The 19,691-nt window shown below is 41.5% G+C and overlaps 1 protein-coding gene across 2 annotated transcripts in view; it reads left to right on the top strand.

The window, feature by feature from the left end:
• Nucleotides 1-19,691, top strand: part of ADAM12 (ADAM metallopeptidase domain 12) — a 711,117-nt gene that overhangs the window by 664,355 nt on the left and 27,071 nt on the right. Inside the window, exons 19-21 of one of the 2 annotated variants that reach the window (XM_033941188.1) lie at nucleotides 712-847; nucleotides 4,790-4,889; nucleotides 14,926-15,108. In XM_033941188.1, the coding sequence (XP_033797079.1) occupies nucleotides 712-847; nucleotides 4,790-4,889; nucleotides 14,926-15,108 (419 nt within the window). Of the gene's footprint in view, nucleotides 1-711; nucleotides 848-4,789; nucleotides 4,890-5,005; nucleotides 5,129-14,925; nucleotides 15,109-19,691 lie in introns of those variants that run through there. The other variant, XM_033941189.1, reaches the window with a different exon arrangement.

Consider the following 19,691-nt stretch of genomic DNA (forward strand, 5'->3'; position numbering starts at 1 on the left):
AGCACGTGCTAATCCGATGCGTGCGCTAAAAACGCTAACTCACCTTTGTAAAAGGAGCCCTTAGTCCCAGGGCTAGGGAGAAATGATGGGCAGGCACCAGGTACAAGCCTGTCCTGAAACAGAGACTCAGTGAGTTCCAGATACTTAGCCCTGTCTCAACACACCATGCCATGTGAAGGGGAAGCAAAGGTGGAAGGAGAAGGAGTCAGAAACCGCAGAAGTGTGACAGCTCGAACCCCAACAATACAAGCATGGGCAGGTACAATCTCAAGAAGTTCCTGAGCAGACTCAGTGGATCATGTTGATCTTCCTCTGCTGTCATTTACTATCTTATATGCAGGCAGATGGAATGAGGGAGGACTAGTTTAAGAGAGGCAACTTATCCAAACAAATCACACGAATTATCCTTTGAAAATTGCTCATCCCCATAATAAGGTTTCCATTATTCATTTTGCTTTGACCTTTAAGCATATTTCTGTTGACCATGTCTTTTTACGAGTATTTTACAATTCAAGGCATTCAGATATCTTATTTGGTTTGCGACTACTGTATCATATTTTGAATTTAATATTTAATAGACATGAATGATTTGTTTAGTGAGTAAAGCTATAACATGGTTCGAGAAATATAAAAAACTTTCATTAGTTTCTCAATTTGCTGTGGCCCTTTATTTATTTATTGTATTGTAAGTTCATTTGTATTCTATCTCAGATGACAGAAGTCTAATCTTGGGGATTTTGGGAACCATTCTATGTCTTGGTGTGGCTGCCCTCATTGTGTACCTCAAAAGAAAGACACTGATTAGAGTGTTCATTGCTAATAAAAAGTCAACCATGGAGAAACTAAGGTACTGTGAATTCAATACTTGCTGTTCTTTTCAAAAGCTTGACTGTATAAATTGCTTTAAACTATTTGACATCCATAGTGTACTGAATAAATCTGCAAACTTGTTAGATCCTTTCTACAGACTAGAAACCTTGTGCTCTAAAGTTGAAGGGCACAAACAATTGCGTAATCTAGGTCAAACTTAGCCGATATCAGTAGGGGTCATGTTTTAATGGAATTTTATGGATTTTGCCAGCATCCACTGAGTAAATCCTTATCTAGGGTTTCACGAGTGGATCTGAGAAAACTTCAAACAGAAACTCACATATAACAATTCAGATTTTTCAAAATGTCAAAATGAAGTTTTCAAATCTGCCTCCAGTTTCTTCAAAAAGGCTGCTCATACCATTCTGATAAACCTTTGGGCTTTTTCCATCGTTTATTGACCACTCTATTGACTAAAGTACAGTGATTGAACAACAAAGGCACAGCATATGGGGTATAATCCCGTTTGTGATCTTTTCACCATCATTTAGTTCTGAGCACTTTTTACACTTAGAAAATAAGAAAATAAGAAGTTGCCTCCGCTGAGGCAGACCAGAGGTCCATCTCGCCCAGCGGTCCGCTCCCGCGGCGGCCCATCAGGCCTATTGCCTGAGCAGTGGTCCCTGACTATTTCTATAGCTTACTCTTACTTCCCCCTTAATAAGGACAAATGCTTACTGCTGAGACCATTTCTCCAGAATTCACGTAACCGCAAGCATTTCAGAGAAAATTGATTTGATTTATTGACTTACTATTCCTCTTAGCGCAATAGTATTAAAGCAGTCAAATGTCAAGTAATGTCAAGAAAGTAGCGTTGTAACTAGTAGTGGGTGATTTGATTTTTTCGTAGACTGCGATAATAAAGCCTACTCATTGTAGATTGATTAACAAGTCAAACACATAAAATGAACTGTTTTCTTGTTAATTAATCATTGTGATGCAAAATGCAATGTGAAATCAAAATTAGGATTAGGAGACAAAATACCTATCAATTTTCCTATCAATAATTTAAAACAGTCTTGATGGGAACTTGTTGGATGAAGTTGGTTTCCATGTAGAAGGTTTCCATGTAGAAGCTCCACAAAAGATCAACTCGCTTACCTGTGTCAATGAAATGAAGCAGCTAGATTGCAAAAATGCATATATAGGTTACAGTGTAGTATTTTTTAGTCTGTGTATAACTATAAACCCCCAACCACGTTCTTCCCAAACTCTTCATCAAACAAGCAAAGTGGGAACAAACAGGGCTCTTTATTAGGTGGGACTCGACACTGGCAGTATTTCAGCGAAAGCCTTCATCAGGAGTCCAATCAATAAATCCCCTTACAAGGGTCAAGCCTGGAAATAAGAGCTTTGGGTAAAAGCTCAACTTAAACTAGCTTAAAATAAGAGCTAGAAATAAGAACTAGGGGTAAAAGACAAGCTTAAACTAGCACTGGGATCTGAACCCACACCTAAATTAGGCATGGATCCCACAAATTCTATAACAGTGTGTGCAGATCTTAGAAATGCCCCTGACCCGCCCTTTCCCCTCCCATGGCCAGGCCCCTTTTTGGATCCATATGAAAAAATGTACACGCATATCTTTATAGAATAATGACTATAAAGATGCATGTGTAAATTCCAATTATTGCCAACTAGCGCCAATAATATTAGCACCCAGTACTAATTAGCTCATTGAGCAGTTGAATTGTATGCACAATTTTGGCATGTGCCTAAATTTGTGTGCGCAATTTTAAGCGATATATATAGAATTAGGGGATTAGTGCTGGCAGCACCAGAATGGGGTATCTTGGTATTCTGAGGCACACAGTAACAAACATACACCTTTCTGATAAGAACATAAGAATAGCCTTATGGGGTCAGAACAATGTTCCATCAAGCCCAGTAGCCCGTTCTCACAGTGGCCAATCCAGGTCACTAGCACCTGGCCAAAACCCATAGAGTAGCAATATTCCATGCTACCGATACAGGGCAAGCAGTGGCTTCCCCACATGTCTTTCTCAATAAAAGATTATGGACTTTTCCTCCAGGAACTTGTCCAAACCTTTCTTAAAACAAGCTACGTTATCTGCTCTTACCACATTCTCAGGCAACGCATTCCAGAGCTTAACTATTCTCTGAGAGAAAAAAATTTCCTCCCATTGGTTTTTAAAGTATTTCCCTGTAACTTCATCGAGTGTCCCCTAGTCTTTGTAATTTTTGACAGAGTGAAAAATCGATCCACTGTACCCGTACTACTCCACTCAGGATTTTGTAGACTTCAATCATATCTCCCCTCAGCTGTCTCTTTTCCAAGCTGAAGAGCTCTAACCGTTTTAGTCTTTCCTCATATGAGAAGAGTTCCATCTTCTTTATCATCTTGGTCGCTCTTCTTTGAACCTTTTCTAGCGCCACTATATCTTTCTTGAAATAAGGAGACCAGAACTGAACGCAATACTCCAGATGAGGTCGCACCATGGAGTGATACAGGGGCATTAAAACATTCTTAGTCTTGTTAACCGTCCTTTTTTTTAATAATTCCTAGCATCCTGTTTGCTTTCTTGGCCACTGCTGCACAGAAGGTTTCATCTTATTGTCTACAATGATACCCAGATCCTTTTCTTGAGTGCTAATCCCCAAGGTGGACCCTGGCATTCGGTAACTGTGATTCAGGTTATTCTTCCCAATGTGCATCACTTTGCATTTGTCCACATTAAATTTCATCTGCCATTTGGATGCCCAGTCTTCCAATTTTCCAAGGTCTGCCTGCAATTTTTCACAATCTGCATGCATCTTAACTTTGAACAGCTTAGTGTCATCTGCAAATTTAATCACCTCACTCATCGTTCCAATTTTCAGATCATATATAAATAAGTTACATAGCATCGGTCCCAGTACAGACCCCTGTGGCACTCCACTGTTTACTCTCCTTCATTGAGAAAAATGACCATTTAACCCTACCCTCTGTTTTCTATCCGATAACCAATTCCTAATCCACAACTAAACTTTGCCACCTTTCCCATGACACTTTAATTTTCTCAGGAGCCTCTCGTGAGGAACTTTATCAAAAGCTTTCTGAAAATCTAGATACACTATATCAACCGGCTCACCTTTATCCACATGTTTATTCACACCTTCAAAGAAGTCAAACAAATTGGTGAGGCAAGATCTCCCTTGGCTGAACCCATGCTGACTCTGTCTCATTAAATCATGTTTGTCTATGTGTTCCACAATTTTATTTTTTATAATTGGTTTCTACCATTTTGCCTGGCCCTGAAGTGAAGCTTACCGGTCTATAATTTCCCGGATCTCCCCTGGAGCCCTTTTTAAAAATCGGCGTAACATTGGCCACCCTCCAATCTTCAAGTACTACAGACGATTTTAGCGACAGGTTACAGATCACTAACAGCAGGTCAGCAATTTCATGTTTGAGTTCCTTTAGTCAGCTCTGGAAGCTCTCTTTAAAATATGGAGCCTGGGGCAAAGCCCTGGTTGCCCTGCCCTAGTCACTGTGGGCACAACCTGTTTATTTTAAATTGACAATTGAAATCAAAGGTGAACTTTGCCTAGTTTATAGCATGCCTCCAACATTTTCACCACACAGCTTTGACTTCTGATCAAAGTTTAGTCAAATGAACTGAGAGCTACATGTGTGAGGCTATTACTGCTTAAACTCTAGCTTCATCAGAAGAGTCTCTTGGCTATTATGAAGATATATTCCCGCAGCTCTCAGGAACTAATTTAATGGGCTATTGGCTTTGGAAAAATCAATATTTATATTTAATCTCACAAACCTATTTGATGATTTTTTACTTTCACCATTCAGCACAGAGAATAAAAGTGAAGGAACTATTCAACGTGATACTTAAATTTTAATTTAAAGGCTCAGTGCTTTAAGAAAAATGTTATATTCAATAATACAGTATTTATTTTACAGGTTTGTGAGACCTGCGAGGTCTTCTGGTTTAAAAGAGGCAAGTGCTACATCACTCAGGAGAAACCTTATAATAAATCAGAAAAATTTGTACTTACCTAAGGTGAGTTTAAAAGATGAAAATTTAAAGCAGTTCTCAGTGCTTCAATAGATATACCTTTGTTGTTTTTATTGAGTCAATCTTTAAGTTCTGTAGCCTGTGTTTCTTTTAAACTCCAGCTGCAGTGTTTGCAAATATTCCCAGACATCCAGCAGCACTGAATATCCGGATAGACCATGGACTACAACGATATTCATCTCTGCTACCTGGAGAACTTGGGACAGTAATTTTTCTGTCCTAACTTATCTGGAGAGTTATCGATATAGTCACACTGTATATCGCTGCTATCTGAATAATCTCATGCTCTGCCTTTGCTCAACCCAAGAACCAACGTGGTTATCCAGATTGTTTCAGGGTGCTCTTGCTAGGACTCGAGCACGAGTCGACGGCACCTAATAACTCTAAGTGGCCCAGTTGAAGGTACTTGTGGCATGACAAATGCAGGAAGTCAAAAGGTGGGTGGAACTGGAGCAGAACGGCGGGGATGATAGTCCACTGACGCACATTCCATGGCAACCAAGAGGGAGAAGGTTGGAGGAGGGGGTGGGAGACCGTACCTCTATGAAGATATGGCACAGACTGAGGGATATACTTTTATAAAGTAGGCATTATTCCTGATATATGCCCTTTCAATACAATGAGTTTTCCCCAGGGGCATGAGCAGGCACTGTTTAGAAGGAAAGGTAGGGGATTGGTTTCTGTAGGTCAATTGTTTGACTCGCTGAGGGGGAAGATTAAAGATTTTGGAGACCTGCAAGAGCAATATGGTTTGTTCCCTAGGGTCATATTTCCATACTTGCAGGTCAAGCATTATATTGACAGCAAATTAAGTGATGAATTGAGTAAGGGTAAGAGTTCATTTGAAAAGCTGGACAAGGTGTACTAGGTGGCTTCGCTTAATCACCAATACACAGCATTTTGTCTTGCTCATCAGTATAACATCTTTTTTTTGTTTGTTTAAATCTTTATTGATTCTCAAACTTTTATAGTGCAATACAATTGGTAAATCATAAATACTGCATAAAACGCACTAATAACTATACAATTATTACATTAAACAATCATTTACTCCCATCCTCATCTTAATTATTAATACAATAATATATATGATGTGATTTCAGTATTATAATTTAACTCCTCAATGTACATTTCCCTTCTCCCACCTACCCACCCTCCCTGGATGTGTAAAGAAATCTAATGAAAAGGGAAGAAGCATGACCCTTACTGTAATGCAACAAAAGTAGTCAATGGACTCCATACATCATTAAAGGACTTACTAGTCCCCAAACGTTCCGCCATCATAACATCTTTTGTGGTTCATAATGCACCGGATCCCGGAAGGTGGTCACTCTTGACCAAAACACGGACCGTGTAGGGTCTATACCACAACTTATCTACTGTGTATGATCGTATTGGTTTTATGAACTGCACTTTGTATATCAAAGGTTTCGGAATAAAGTTTGCATCAAGATCATCGGTTCCACAGTGGTTTCCTTTTGTTGCTGCCTTCTTGCTTTCCTTGTGGAATTCTCCTGGTGGATTTTGTCATTTCTAAACATGCATAGGCACCTCTAGATGAGATTCTATAAAGGACACCTAGCAGTCGATTGACAACTGTGCTGAGCCATTTATGGAATCCAGCCCTAAGTCTCTGAGCTTGTCCACTTTAACTGTTGAGAATGGTTATTTTACACCAGCCAAATTTGCACAAATGTTTCCTGGAACATCAGATGTTTGTTGGAGAGGGTGTGGAGTTGTGGGTACCTATGGTCATATGTGGTAGTTTTGTCCTGTGTTGTGATCATTCTGGATGAAAGTCTTTCATATGTTTTCTAAAATGTTACATGGTGAAATACAGCTTACAATAGAAGTTGCTCTTCTGAACAGGCAGTGTTTTTCCTTGGATAAGGGAGCGGACATGTTACATAGAAACAAAGAAACATAAAAAACATTATGGCAGATAAAGGCCAAATGGCCCACCCAGTCTGCTTATCCACAGTATCCACTATCTCCTCCTCTCCCTAAGAGATCCCACATGCCTGTCCCATGCTTTCTGGAATTCAGTCTGTTTCCACCACCTCTACTGTGAGACCATTCCATGCATCTACCACCCTTTCTGTAAAAAAGTATTTCCTTAGAATATTCCTGAGCCTTTCACCTCTTAACTTCATCCCATGCCCTCTCATGCCAGATCTCCCTTTCAAATGAAAGAGAGTTACCTCATGTGCATTTATGCCATTTAGGTATTTAAATGTCTCTATCATATCTCCCCTCTATCTCCCGCCTTTCCTCCAAGGTATACATATTGAGATCTTTAAGTCTGTCCCCATACACCTTATGATGAAGACCATCAACCATTTTAATAGACTTACTCTGGACTGAATCCATCCTTTTTATATCTTTTGAAGGTGTGGTCTCCAGACATAGAAACATAGAAGATGACGGCAGAAAAGGGCTACAGCCCATCAAGTCTGCCCACTCTGCTTACCCACCCCCTGTCTATGCCCTAATGACCTAATTTTCTTATCTTGACCCACGTAGGGATCCCACATGGGTATCCCATTTATTCTTAAAGTCTGGCACGCTGTCTGCCTCGATCATCTGCACTGAAAGCTTGTTCCAATGATCAACCACTCTCTCTGTGAAGAAATACTTTCTGGTGTCGCCATGAAATTTTCCGCCCCTGAGTTTGAGCGGGTGCCCTCTTGTGGCCGAGGGTCCCTTGAGAAAGAAAATATCATCTTCCACTTCGACACGTCCCGTGAGGTACTTAAATGTTTCGATCATGTCTCCCCTCTCCCTACGTTCCTCGAGAGTGTAGAGCTGCAATTTGTTCAGTCTCTCTTCATACGAGAGACCCTTGAGCCCCGAGATCATCCTGGTGGTTGTCCGCTGAACCGATTCAATTCTGCGCACATCTTTACTGTAATGTGGCCTCCAGAATTGCACACAGTATTCCAGATGAGGTCTCACCATGGCCCTGTACAATGGCATTATGACTTCAGGCTTTCGGCTGACGAAACTTCTATTGATACAACCCAATATCTGCCTTGCCTTAGATGAAGCCTTCTCCACTTGATTGGCAGTTTTCATGTCTGCACTGATGATTACTCCTAAATCTCGTTCTGCTGAAGTCCTAGTTAAAGTTTCTCCATTCAAGAAGTACGTCCTGCATAGATTTCCGCTTCCGAGGTGCATGACCTTACATTTCTTAGCATTGAAGCCTAGCTGCCAGGTTGAGGACCAACTTTCCAATGTAAGCAGGTCCTGCGCCATATAATTCTGTAAACTGCATTCACTTACCATATTACATAGTTTGGCGTCATCGGCGAATAGTGTTATTTTACCTTGAAGCCCTTGAGTCAGATCCCTTATGAATATGTTGAAAAGGAGTGGACCCAGGACCGAGCCCTGAGGCACTCCACTGGTCACCTCCGATGTTTTAGAGAGGGTACCATTAACCACCACCCTCTGAAGTCTGCCACTCAGCCAATCATTGACCCAGTTAGTGTCTCTCCTAACCCCATCGATTCCATCTTGCTTAGCAGCCTGCGGTGTGGGACACTGTCAAAAGCTTTACTGAAGTCCAGGTACACGACGACCAAAGACTCTCCCAAGTCCAACTTTCTTGTTACTCAGTCAAAGAAGCTGATGAGATTGGATTGGCAGGACCTACCCTTGGTGAATCCATGCTGACTGGGATCCCGAAGATTCCCTTCATTCAAGATCGTGTCCAATTTGCTTTTAATTAGTGTTTCCATGAGTTTGCACACTTTTGATGTGAGACTCACCGGTCTATAATTCGCAGCCTCTGCCCTGCAACCCTTTTTATGCAGAGGAACGACATTACCTAATTTCCAGTCCAGGGGACTTGTACACAATATTTTAAGTGAGGTCCAGTGGCGTACCTAGCATATGTGACACCTGGGGACCATCATTTTTTGATACCCCCCCCCCCCATCTATATGAAAAATATGATTTTTAGTAACAATCCACATATCACAGAACAAGAGTGTACCTAGGAAAAGGCAGCATCTTAAACACTGCAGTGAGCACTAGAACACCAACACATACATTGTAAAACTAAACAAGCCAGATCCTGCACAGTCAATTGATCCTGTACAGTCGATGCTATCAGAAATCCATGTCCCTTTCATACACACAGACAGATACACCCTCGCCCAATATAAAATAATCACAAATTAAAAATAGAAATATGTAGACAAAAGTTAAACTGGACCACCAAGAAACCAGACTCTGCATACAATGCAACACCACACCACAAAAACAGTAATACATGTCCTCTAATACTGTGCAAAATATAAAGACAGTAGATGTAAATTTGAAAAAACTGATACAATACAAATCACCACTTTACAAATTAACAAATAAAAATAAAACAAATAATGAGAAATAAGAAAATACCATTTTATTGGACTAATCCCCGTAAGCTCGGTCCCCATTCCCACAAACCACCTGATTCCATCCACACAAGCCTTGAATTGTTTTATATTGAACTTATTATATTAAAGTATAAAAATAAATAATATTCTGTACAATTGTCAATTTATAAATCAGCGTCTTCTCCCAACTTTCTCTTCCCCATTTTCCTTCAGCGTCCTCAGCCCACTACTTTCCTTCAGTGCATGCACATAAAAACAAGCAAGTAATTTTATATCATTTTCATTCCATTCATTCATAGAAATTAAAGTCTAAATAATGCCAGTCACATAACAAAACATAATAATTCCCTGCACAGTCAAGCCTGCAAGGATTACTAGATGTCTTTCAGCAGCTCCCCTCCCTCCCTCCCCCTTACCTTCGTGGCCAAGTCAAAATGATCTACCAACAATAAAATTTTAAAAACACAAAGCACACTGTACGCAGAGAAAATGTTAATCATCATTTATATTCCCCGGGTTTTCAAAGAGGTCAAGGCAGATGACTTTATGCAATGTCACCTCAGTAACAACTATACAAAAACAGACAAATATACCCCCTCCCTTTTTACTAAACCGCGATAGCAGTTTTTAGCACAGGGAGCTGTGCTGAATGCCCCACACTGCTCTCGATGCTCATAGGCTCTCTGCACTAAAAAAACGCTATTGCGGTTTAGTAAAAAGGGGGCCATAGTGCAAAATATAGACAGCATATATAAATTCTCAAAACAGACACATTTTGATCACTAAATTGAAAATAAAATAATTTTTCCTACCTTTCTTTGGTAATTTCATCAGTCTCTGGTTGCACTTTATTCTTCTGACTGTGCATCCAATATTTCTTCCCTTCTTTCAGCCTCCCGTATGCTTCCTCTCCTCCAGACCTCATTCCCTCCCCCAACTTTTTCTTTGTTTCACCCTGCTCCCTTCTTTCTTTCTCTCTCCATGCCCCCTTTCTTTCTCTATGTCTCTTTCTCTCTCTCCGTGCCCCATTTCTTTCTTTCACCCTGCCCCCTTCTTTCTTTCTCTCTCCATGCCCCCTTTCTTTCTGTATGTCTGTCTTTCTCTCTCTCTCTCTCTCTGTGCCCCATTTTTTTTATTTCTTTCTTTGTTTAACCCTGACCCCTTTCTTTCTTTCTGGCTTCCTTTTCCTCCCCCCCCCCCTTTCTTTCTTTCTTTCTTTCTCCCTGCCCTCACCCATGCCACCGCCATTAGGAAACATGATGCTGCCACCGCCGCCGGGGAAAGGCTGCCACTGCCGCCATCGGGAACAGGCTGGCACCGAGTTCTCCCTCCCTGCTTTTCTTCCCCGCGGGAATGACCAACTCTTGCCGCCCGACGTCAATTCTAAAGTCGGAGAGGACGTTCCGGGCCAGCCAGGCAATGATTGGCTGGCCCAGAACGTCCTCTCCAATGTCAGAATTGACGTCGGGTGGCGAGAGTTGGTCGGCCCTGTGGGGAAGAAAAGCAGGGAAGGAGAATTTGGCGCCGGCCTGTTCCCAATGGCTGCAGTGGCAGCCTTTCCCCGGCGTCAGCCTATTCCCCGGTGGGTGGCCAGCTGTGCACCCCTTGGGGTGTGCACCCGGGGCGGACTGCCCCCACCCCACCATTGTTCCACTGTTATTCCACTGATGAGGTCTCACCAGAGTCTTATACAGGGGCATCAATATCTCCTTTTTCCTACAGGCCATACCTTTCCCTATGTGCCCTAGCATCCATCTAGCTTTTGCCGTCATCTTTTCAACCTGTTTGGCCACCTTAAGATCATCATCACATACTATATCACACTCAGGTCCTGCTCCTCTTTCATGCACAAAAGTTCTTCACCCCCTAAACTCTACCATTCCCTCCTGTTTGCACCCAAATACATGACCATGCATTTCTTAGCAGTAAATCTTGGCTACCAAATTTCAGACCATTCTTCAAGATTTGCTAGGTCTTTCCTCGTGTTATTAACACCATCAGGAGGGTCCACTCTATTGCAGATTTTGGTATCATTTGCAAAGAGGCAAATCTTACCTGACATCCCTTCAGCAATATCGCTTACAAAAATGTTAAAAAGTACTGGTCCAGGTATGGCAGCAGCCCGGATGGTTCTTGCCACCACTTGAAAGCAAACCCAATCATCCAGTGTTGGTCAGGTTCTGGACAAATTGGACCAGTGGTACGATACATATTGTCTCTCAGTTGTTGCCATCAAGTGCATCTTTTTGAATGTAGATGGTATAGTTACCACAGATGGAGGGCGATTTATTGGGCTTCTGTGATTTAGTCTATTGTGGTATTATTTGACTCCCCATTGTCCGAGTCTTTGTTTTGGTTGGGGGGGTGGGGAGGGAGGAGGGTATGAGAGGGGAGATACTACTGGGTGGCAATATAAATTAAGTGGATACGCTGAAGAACCAACTGTGTGTCTTTCATGCATTATTTTGTATTTGTGTCTGTTTGCACTTCAATTAAGGTTAGTTAAAAAAAAAGGAAAACATTGTTCTAGCAGAGCTGTAATAATAGACGTTCAAGTGTCTTAGGGCCTCTTCTATTAAACTGCACTAGCAGTTTCTAGTGCGGGGAGCCGCGCTGAATAGCCTGCGCGGCTCCCGACGCTCATAGAGTTCCTATGAGCGTCTGGAGCAGCGCAGGCCATTCAGCGCGGCTTTCTGCGCTTAAAACTGCTAGCGTAGTTTAATAGAAGAGGGGGTTAATGCTGTCACAGATCAGAAAGAACAAATAGTAATGTTTTGTCTTTGGGATAATAAAATGTTTCCAGAGTATTTCCTTCTTGCATGGAAAGAATGATGATTTCACAGCTCAAAGTTACCATCAGCTATAGTCCCTTCAGAATTCTCTGCACAAATTTAACTGGCGTGAAAGAACATTAGGATAATTGTGTATATTTTCATATCTATTGTCCAAAGGTGTTTATATGGTAGATGTCAGTTCAACACAAATTTTATCAAATACTCTGCACACCAGCAGGCATCATCAAGGTGAAAACATTCATGTCACACTGAAACTCTGAGAGCCAGGCCTTTATTCATGTGTACAAAATCTGCCTGCTTCTTAATGTATTTACCTAATAAAAAGCTGCTTTGATTTTATGCTGCTGTCTGTTATCACAAAATTTCAATGCCTTCTTTTGCAAATGTAACCTTGAGTACTGTGCTCCATTCTGGATACTGTGAATTTGTAAAAATGATGAGATGATGGAAGCAGTTCAAAGAGAAGCTACTGAAATAATACAAGGCCTGCAACACCACTCTTGCACAGACAGACAAGACAATCAAAAAGTACTTCTTTCTGAGAAGAAAGGGCTATTTATAATTCACTTATGTTTTCATAAAAATGTATGGCCCGTCTATCGGGGACTTGTAAAAGCACAGTACAATTTAACACAATTATCAAGCCCTGAGGATATTAGCAAACAAATGTACCTTCTGGAAGTTTAGTTAGACTCAAGATGCAACTCATCAGATAATGGATTCCACAATCCACGTCCAGCAATGGACCACATATGTTACAAGCGTCAATAAAATGCAGGAAAGTGAAATTAAAAAAAAAAATGAAAAGAAAAGAAAATCAAAGGGCAAGGGAGCAGAGCAGAAGTTGCAGGGAGCAAAGTCTTTTAATGAAAAGATGTAGGATTCTGGAACAGGCTGCCCTGCAGAGGTAACAGCAGCCAAACTATGTCAGAATACAAGCTGGCTTAGAATAGATACAGACGTGGAAATGTTCTAGAATTACCCCTAGAGTGCAGTGGTAAGAACAAGTGGGGTAAAACATTTAGAAGAAATATCAGGGAGCTGGCGAGGTGTTTACTGATGTGGTAAACTAAATTAATTTTCGCAAAAAGCAAATTCGACCATGTCTCGCCACTCCTGTCCAAGCTTCACTGGCTTCCAGTACCCTCCAGGGTCCTCTTTAAATGTGCCTGCTTAGCCTTCAAGATCCTACACGGCATCCTTCCTCCCGTTATTCCACTCTTTTGGAATTCCTCAAACCCTAATTCCACCAGATCCTCCCCAAAATTAAAACTATCATTCCCTTCTACAAAAGGTATATCCCGTGCAGGAAAACTAGGAACATCCCTCCACTTTAGAACCACAGAACTCTGGAACAATCTTACATCCCCGCTCAGAAATTCAAACTCCCTCCAACTTTTCCGCAAACACCTGAAAACTTGGCTCTTTTCAAAGATTTAACACCTCCCCCTCTCTGGTACCCTGACCCCTCTATACCCTCTTAGTTCCTATCCTATAACCCTTCATTGGAGTTCCTTTCTATCCTAACTCTGTAAACCGTGCCGAGCTCTACGCTCGCGGAGATGGCGCGGTATTCAAACCTAAGGTTTAGTTTAGTTTAGTTTAGTAAGAGCGGATAGCGTAGTTGGTTTTAAGAAAGGTTTGGACAAGTTCCTGGAGGAAAAGTCCATAGTCTATTATTGAGAAAGACACGGGGGAAGCCACTGGATTTGTAGCATGGAATGTTGCTACTATTTGGGGGTTCTGGAATCTTGCTTACTCTGAGATAACGGAATATTGCTACACCTTGGGTTTTGGCAAGGTACTAGTGACCTAGATTGGCCACCGTGAGAATGGGCTACTGGGCTTGATGGACCATTGGTCTAAACCAGTAAGGCTATTCTTATGTTCTTAAAGAACAGAGAATCCAAGCCAGTGTACATAGTGTTACACCACAGACGGATCATGCTTACAACCTGAACGCCAAAAATCATGGAGCAGTCAGACACTCAGACTACAGCATATTGTGGTAGCTGTTTGAATTATTACAAGCCTGAGTATTAGATTAAGTATGGGGATTCATAAGAACCAAAGGGAGAGGACAACAGGGCTTGGAATGACCTCTCAGTACTCTAAGTGGAAATGAGAACAGCTTGGAATGGGCACAAAGGACAAAGATAGCAAAAAGGGTTGAGAAGCCAAGTTTAAGCATAAGGAAGGGAAATCTAATGTTTGATAATTGGATTTTTTTGTTCGGATATCACATATGCACCTATGGAAGATAACTGAGCTGGCTGAGTATATTTAATTATAAGAACATAAGAATAGCCAATGGTCCAAACCAATGGTCCATCCAGCACAGTATCCCGTTTCCATCAGTGGTCAATTGAAGTCACAAGTAATTGGCAGAAACCCAAATAGTTGCAACATTCCATGCTACCAATCCCAGGGCAAGCAGTGACTTCCCCCATGTCTGTCTCAAAAGCAGACTACAGACTTTGCCTCCAGGAACTTGTCCAAACCTTTTTTAAGCCTATAAAAGTAGTTATATATTTGTTGTTTGACAGTAGAAAAGACTTAGGGCTCCTTTTACAAAGCTGCGTTAGGGCCTTAACACGTGGAATAGCGCACGCTAAAATGGCACGCGCTAGCCGCTACCGCCTCCTTTTAAGCAGGCGGTAATTTTTCAGCTAGCGCGCACTAATCTTTTGCATGCGCTAAAAACGCTAGCACACCTTAGTAAAAGGAACCCTTAGACGTAGAAAATGTACAGCTTAGCACAGGTTAGTTATGGATGGAAAGAAAAAAATGACTTGCAAATAAAGTCTTTTCCCTGTCACTCCTTGTCTTCCATCTGCACAGAATGGTGGTACCAGAAGATTACCGCACTGTCAGCATGTAAACATCAGTAACCCAGTAGTAATACTTGATATACCAAAGTCACATATGCCTCACCCCGTTCTACCACCTCTTCACCAGTCTCTACTTCAGCAAGCTGTACCTGCAAGACCACTACCAATGGACCCTCCCCTTCGACATACCCAGGTAAGGTATAACTATGCAATCTGGATCTTATCTGTATGGACACATGTGATATTTGGAAAAAGGACCAATGAGATCTCCACAGCTCCTGAATTATTGTAGAACACTTCTGTATTGTTTTTATGTTGGTCCAATTAAATATCACATCCTGCAAAGAATCCAATACAAGTTCACACCAAGAGAAAAGTTCATGTCAGAACGTTCAACAGTTTTCATCCAATTAGCAAACCCAAAGTGGATGCATTGCCATAAATTATTCTGCCTTTTTTTTTTGCTAATGACAAATGTTAACTCAGCCTTTCAGCTTCCATTATCTGTCCAAGTTCTGTGCATACTTTTACTTTTAAAACTGATGCAAAATCCATGGATAAAAAAAAAATACCTATGGTCCTTGGAGAGATGTGGGCAGTATGAATTATATTCTGCACCCCAGGGCCGGCTTTGCATCAGCATTCCATATTCTAGTATATTTTAACTGCAGCTCTAAAATGAAAAGAAATATTTTAGTTCCATTGCTTTTTGATAATAATGTCCAATCTCCTCATTACTACATAACAGAAGCCTTCATTTCCCAGCACCACATAAACTGCAAAAAGTATATATGCCAAGAAGTAAATGTCTCCTTGTGATTCAACCAGATATCACCAGAGTCAAAACTAATGTCACATACTCTGGATTAGAAAATGACATGAGGACAAATTTGTCGCCATCCCTGCAGGAACTCAATTTCCCTGTCCCCATGAGTTTTGTTGCTGTCCCTGTCCCTGCCCTATTCCTGTAAGCTCTGCCTTAACTTATGATTTTAAAGTGTTTGAGGCTTGTGCAGATGAGGAGGGAGCTTAGGCATTGGTGGAATGAGGCATTATGACATCACAATCTGAGCTCTGAGCTACTTATGATTTCAAAGTGTTTGAGGCTTGTGTAGATGATGACAGAACTTGCAGGAATGGGGCAGGAAAAGAAGTCGCTAGGACGGGATGGGAAAATGAGTTCCCGCGGAGACAGGGAAAAACTTAGGCAGGAAAGTATACTTCAACCAAGAACATTCATATTTTATAAAACACCCGTCTCACAGGAGTGTCCACCCTCCAAGTCTGAAAGAAAGAGAGCAGTCAGAAGATGAATTTGAGGCTATAGCTAAGGTAAACAAGTGAGTTTTCAATAATGATTTAAACTTTGGAAAAGACATTTTACTACAGATCTGTGGTGGTAAATCATTCCATAATTTTGATGAAAGAAAAATGAAACCTGAGTAACATGTAGATTCGTGGTAAGCTGAATTAACATTAGGCAAAACCAAATGGTTTGCATCCATTGAGCTCAGTGTGTGAGCAGGCATATAAGGGGTAGCTAACATAGACAGATATTGTGGATCTCCTGAATGACATATTTTATAGGTTAAGATGAGAATCTTAAAAACAATGCAAAAAGGGACGAGTAATCAATACGAGTGGATGAATAATAATGTCACATGATCAAATCCTTTTGCTGCACACGGCAACATTGCCGAAGTACTACTGTGTTTCCCCAAAAATAAGACCTACCCTGAAAATAAGCCCTAGCATGATTTTCGGGGTAGGTCTTAATATAAGCCCTACTCCAAAAATAAGCCCTAGTTAGATCGCCTCCTCAGCCCCCTCCCGAATGTCCTTACATTCCCCCTCCCCCTACGCAGCATCTTTCCATCTCTCCCTCCCATCTGAACCCTGCCGACCCTCCCACCACGAGACCAACATATACCTTCACCCAAACAGCAGCATCGTGGACTTCTCCCATCAGGTCCTGCCCTCTGCTGAATTGCTGTGAGACCAACATACCTCCCTCCAAACAGCAGTGCCGGCAGCATTTTAAACGGTCTTCTCCTGTCAGGTCCTATCCTCTGCCACATCACTGATGATGTCATCAGCGACACGGCACAAGGAAGGCCCCCCTTGTGGGAGAAGGCCGTGAAGCAGCCTGTTTAGAGTGCTGCTGAAGCAGCTTTTTGGAGGGAGGTATGTCGGTCTCGCGGCGATGCGGCAGAGGGTAGGACCTGACGAGAGAAGACCGCAAAGCAGCCTGTTTAAAGTGCTGCCAATGCTGCTGCTTGAAGGGAGGTATGTCCGTTTCACAGTGGGAGGATCGTCGTGGTTCTGCTGCACGGGGGGGGAGAGGGGATGGGAGGGAGAGATATAAAGATGCTGTACAAGAGTTCTGCTTCACAGGGGGGTATAAAAAGATGCTGCACAGGGAAGGCACAAGGGTATGGGTGAGAGGGGAGGAAAGATACTGCACTTGTGGGGGAGAGAAAGGAAAGAGGATTGGGATGGAGGAGAAGAAGGGAAAAATAATCATTGTACATGAAAAAAATAAGACATCCCCCGAAAATAAGCCCTAGTGCATTTTTGGACCCCAAATTAACATAAGACACAGTAATTCAAATAAGAAATTAAAAAAGCATGACAAGCAGTATGAAATGATTTAAAATCCAAGAAACTTCATAGATACCATAGAGTGCATGTAGTTGTTAAACCAGCTTTCATTACTTCCAAAATCTGGGTTGGGTGGGTTGGGTTTAATGATAATTGGTTATCAAACCATACACCTAAGTAGTTAAAAGATAAAACCAGGCATCTAGGAAAACAGCTAGGCCGTGACTGAGTGACTGTGATCCTGCTGATAGTTGTTTTATCTGGATTTAGCACCAGTTTTGGTTTCCAGACATGTTGCCTGCGCTGTTAAACAATTCTATAATGGCATAAGATCAATATTAGATGATGACATAGGGAATAGCAATAATATGTCATCCACATAGAAGAAACTCTTAATTCCAAAGGATTGAACAAGGGCAACCAGAGAACTCATAAAGAGAATAGGAGAGAAAACTGAACCTTACGGTACTCTGCATGTAAGAGGGTAAATTTTAGACGTGTTAGTACTTGGGCAGACAGCAAACGGTCATTCAAATGAAGAGAACCAGTTAAGCTCAGTTCTGACAAGTACAATTTCCCCTACTCGTGCAAGTAGGAGAGAGTGATCAACCAAATCAAATGTGGCAGAAAGATCCAGAAATACCACAAGCGCAATGTTACCTGTGTAATTACTGTTTCTATTACAAATCATACTTAAAATCACTGGAAGTAGGCCTTGGGTATTGGATTTTAGGCTCCCTTTTATCAAGCTGCATTAGGTTATTTTATCGCCAGGCGCTGCAATAAAAGTTCTGATGCTCCTATGAACGTCAGAGCTTTTACCGCAGTGGCCAGCGATAAAAAAAACCTTAACGTGGTTTGATTTTTAAAAAAGGCTTTAATCACGAAGATTTTCTAAGGAACGGAATGTAGATTTTACCTTGGCCAGTATTTGGTAAGATCAGCTAGAGATGGTAGAGTGAAATTATACCTGGTAGTAGATAACGTTTTTGTCAGGTGGGGTTTCCTATTTCAAATGTGAAAACATCCAAACAGCCATTTTCCAAACTATGAATACCAACAATCCAGGGACAAGGGCAAAAATGACAACACACTTCCATGCAGAGAGAGGGACAGCCTAATCATCAATGCAGTGGACTTTAATTCAAGTCACCCAGGTTCATATTTTACTGGAATTCTGTTACATTAAATGGTGAGCCCTCCAAGAATAGGGAAATACCTGCTTGTACCTGCATGTGTTAATCCCACTACACTTTCGACCTGGTTTTCAGCACAACACCACATGAGAGATCAACAGAGCCCACCAAGAGAAATGCTAGCATTCCACAGGCATAGGGTTCCAAGGTAAGGCAGAAAAAACCCACAACAACGCTTCTTCTGTAAAAATTATTTAAGAGGAGGAAAAAGCCTCAGATCCCCCCTCCACCAAAACGAGAAACTCAGGTTGAAAACAGGTGGAGTTTTACAGAGTGTACTAAAGTCACTGGCATAAAAAAACCTCCTCAATAATATTTCAAAAGAAAAAAGCCTTGTGCAATGCAAGTGAGATATATTCCGCCTTATATTGGGATCCCTGTGATCTGAAAATGATTTGAAAAGCCAAATCCTATTGAGTAAACAGAAAGACACCGCACATCGACGGTGGCCAGCGTTTCGCTAATCATAAGCTGCCTCAGGATGTGAGGTCACAGTCAATCCTGCAAAACAAAAAAATATATATGATCGAATACTTAACGTTCCTGAATGTGTACCACCTTAATTGCCCTCAGGCTTACATATGTTTTTTAAATATTTATGTTCAGTAGGTATATCTGTTTCTAGAAATTTCACAATTTAAAGGTTAAAAAAAAAAAAATCTGAAGTGGGATTTGAACCTGGGTCACCTGGTGTACAGTTCACTGCTCTGAGTATTAGACTACCCTTCAGACCTGCTTGCTGCTGTATTCAGAATGCCCATAATACATTTTTCCTTTCCAGTGTCACATTCAGGGGTTAGGGAGGAGGCCAGTAACCACTGGGGGACTAAGGAAGGGGTCATGCCTTAACCCCTCAAGTGGTCAACTACTCAATCAGAGTTCCCTGGATGTGCTTGAAATAGGTCTAACTTGGGATGCACTTCTTTTTTTACTTGACGTTTCTTCCTGTTCGATGATCACTGCTGGACGTTTTCAATTT

The sequence above is a fragment of the Geotrypetes seraphini genome, chromosome 4, assembly GCF_902459505.1.
Source record: "Geotrypetes seraphini chromosome 4, aGeoSer1.1, whole genome shotgun sequence".
Classification (NCBI taxonomy): domain Eukaryota; kingdom Metazoa; phylum Chordata; class Amphibia; order Gymnophiona; family Dermophiidae; genus Geotrypetes; species Geotrypetes seraphini.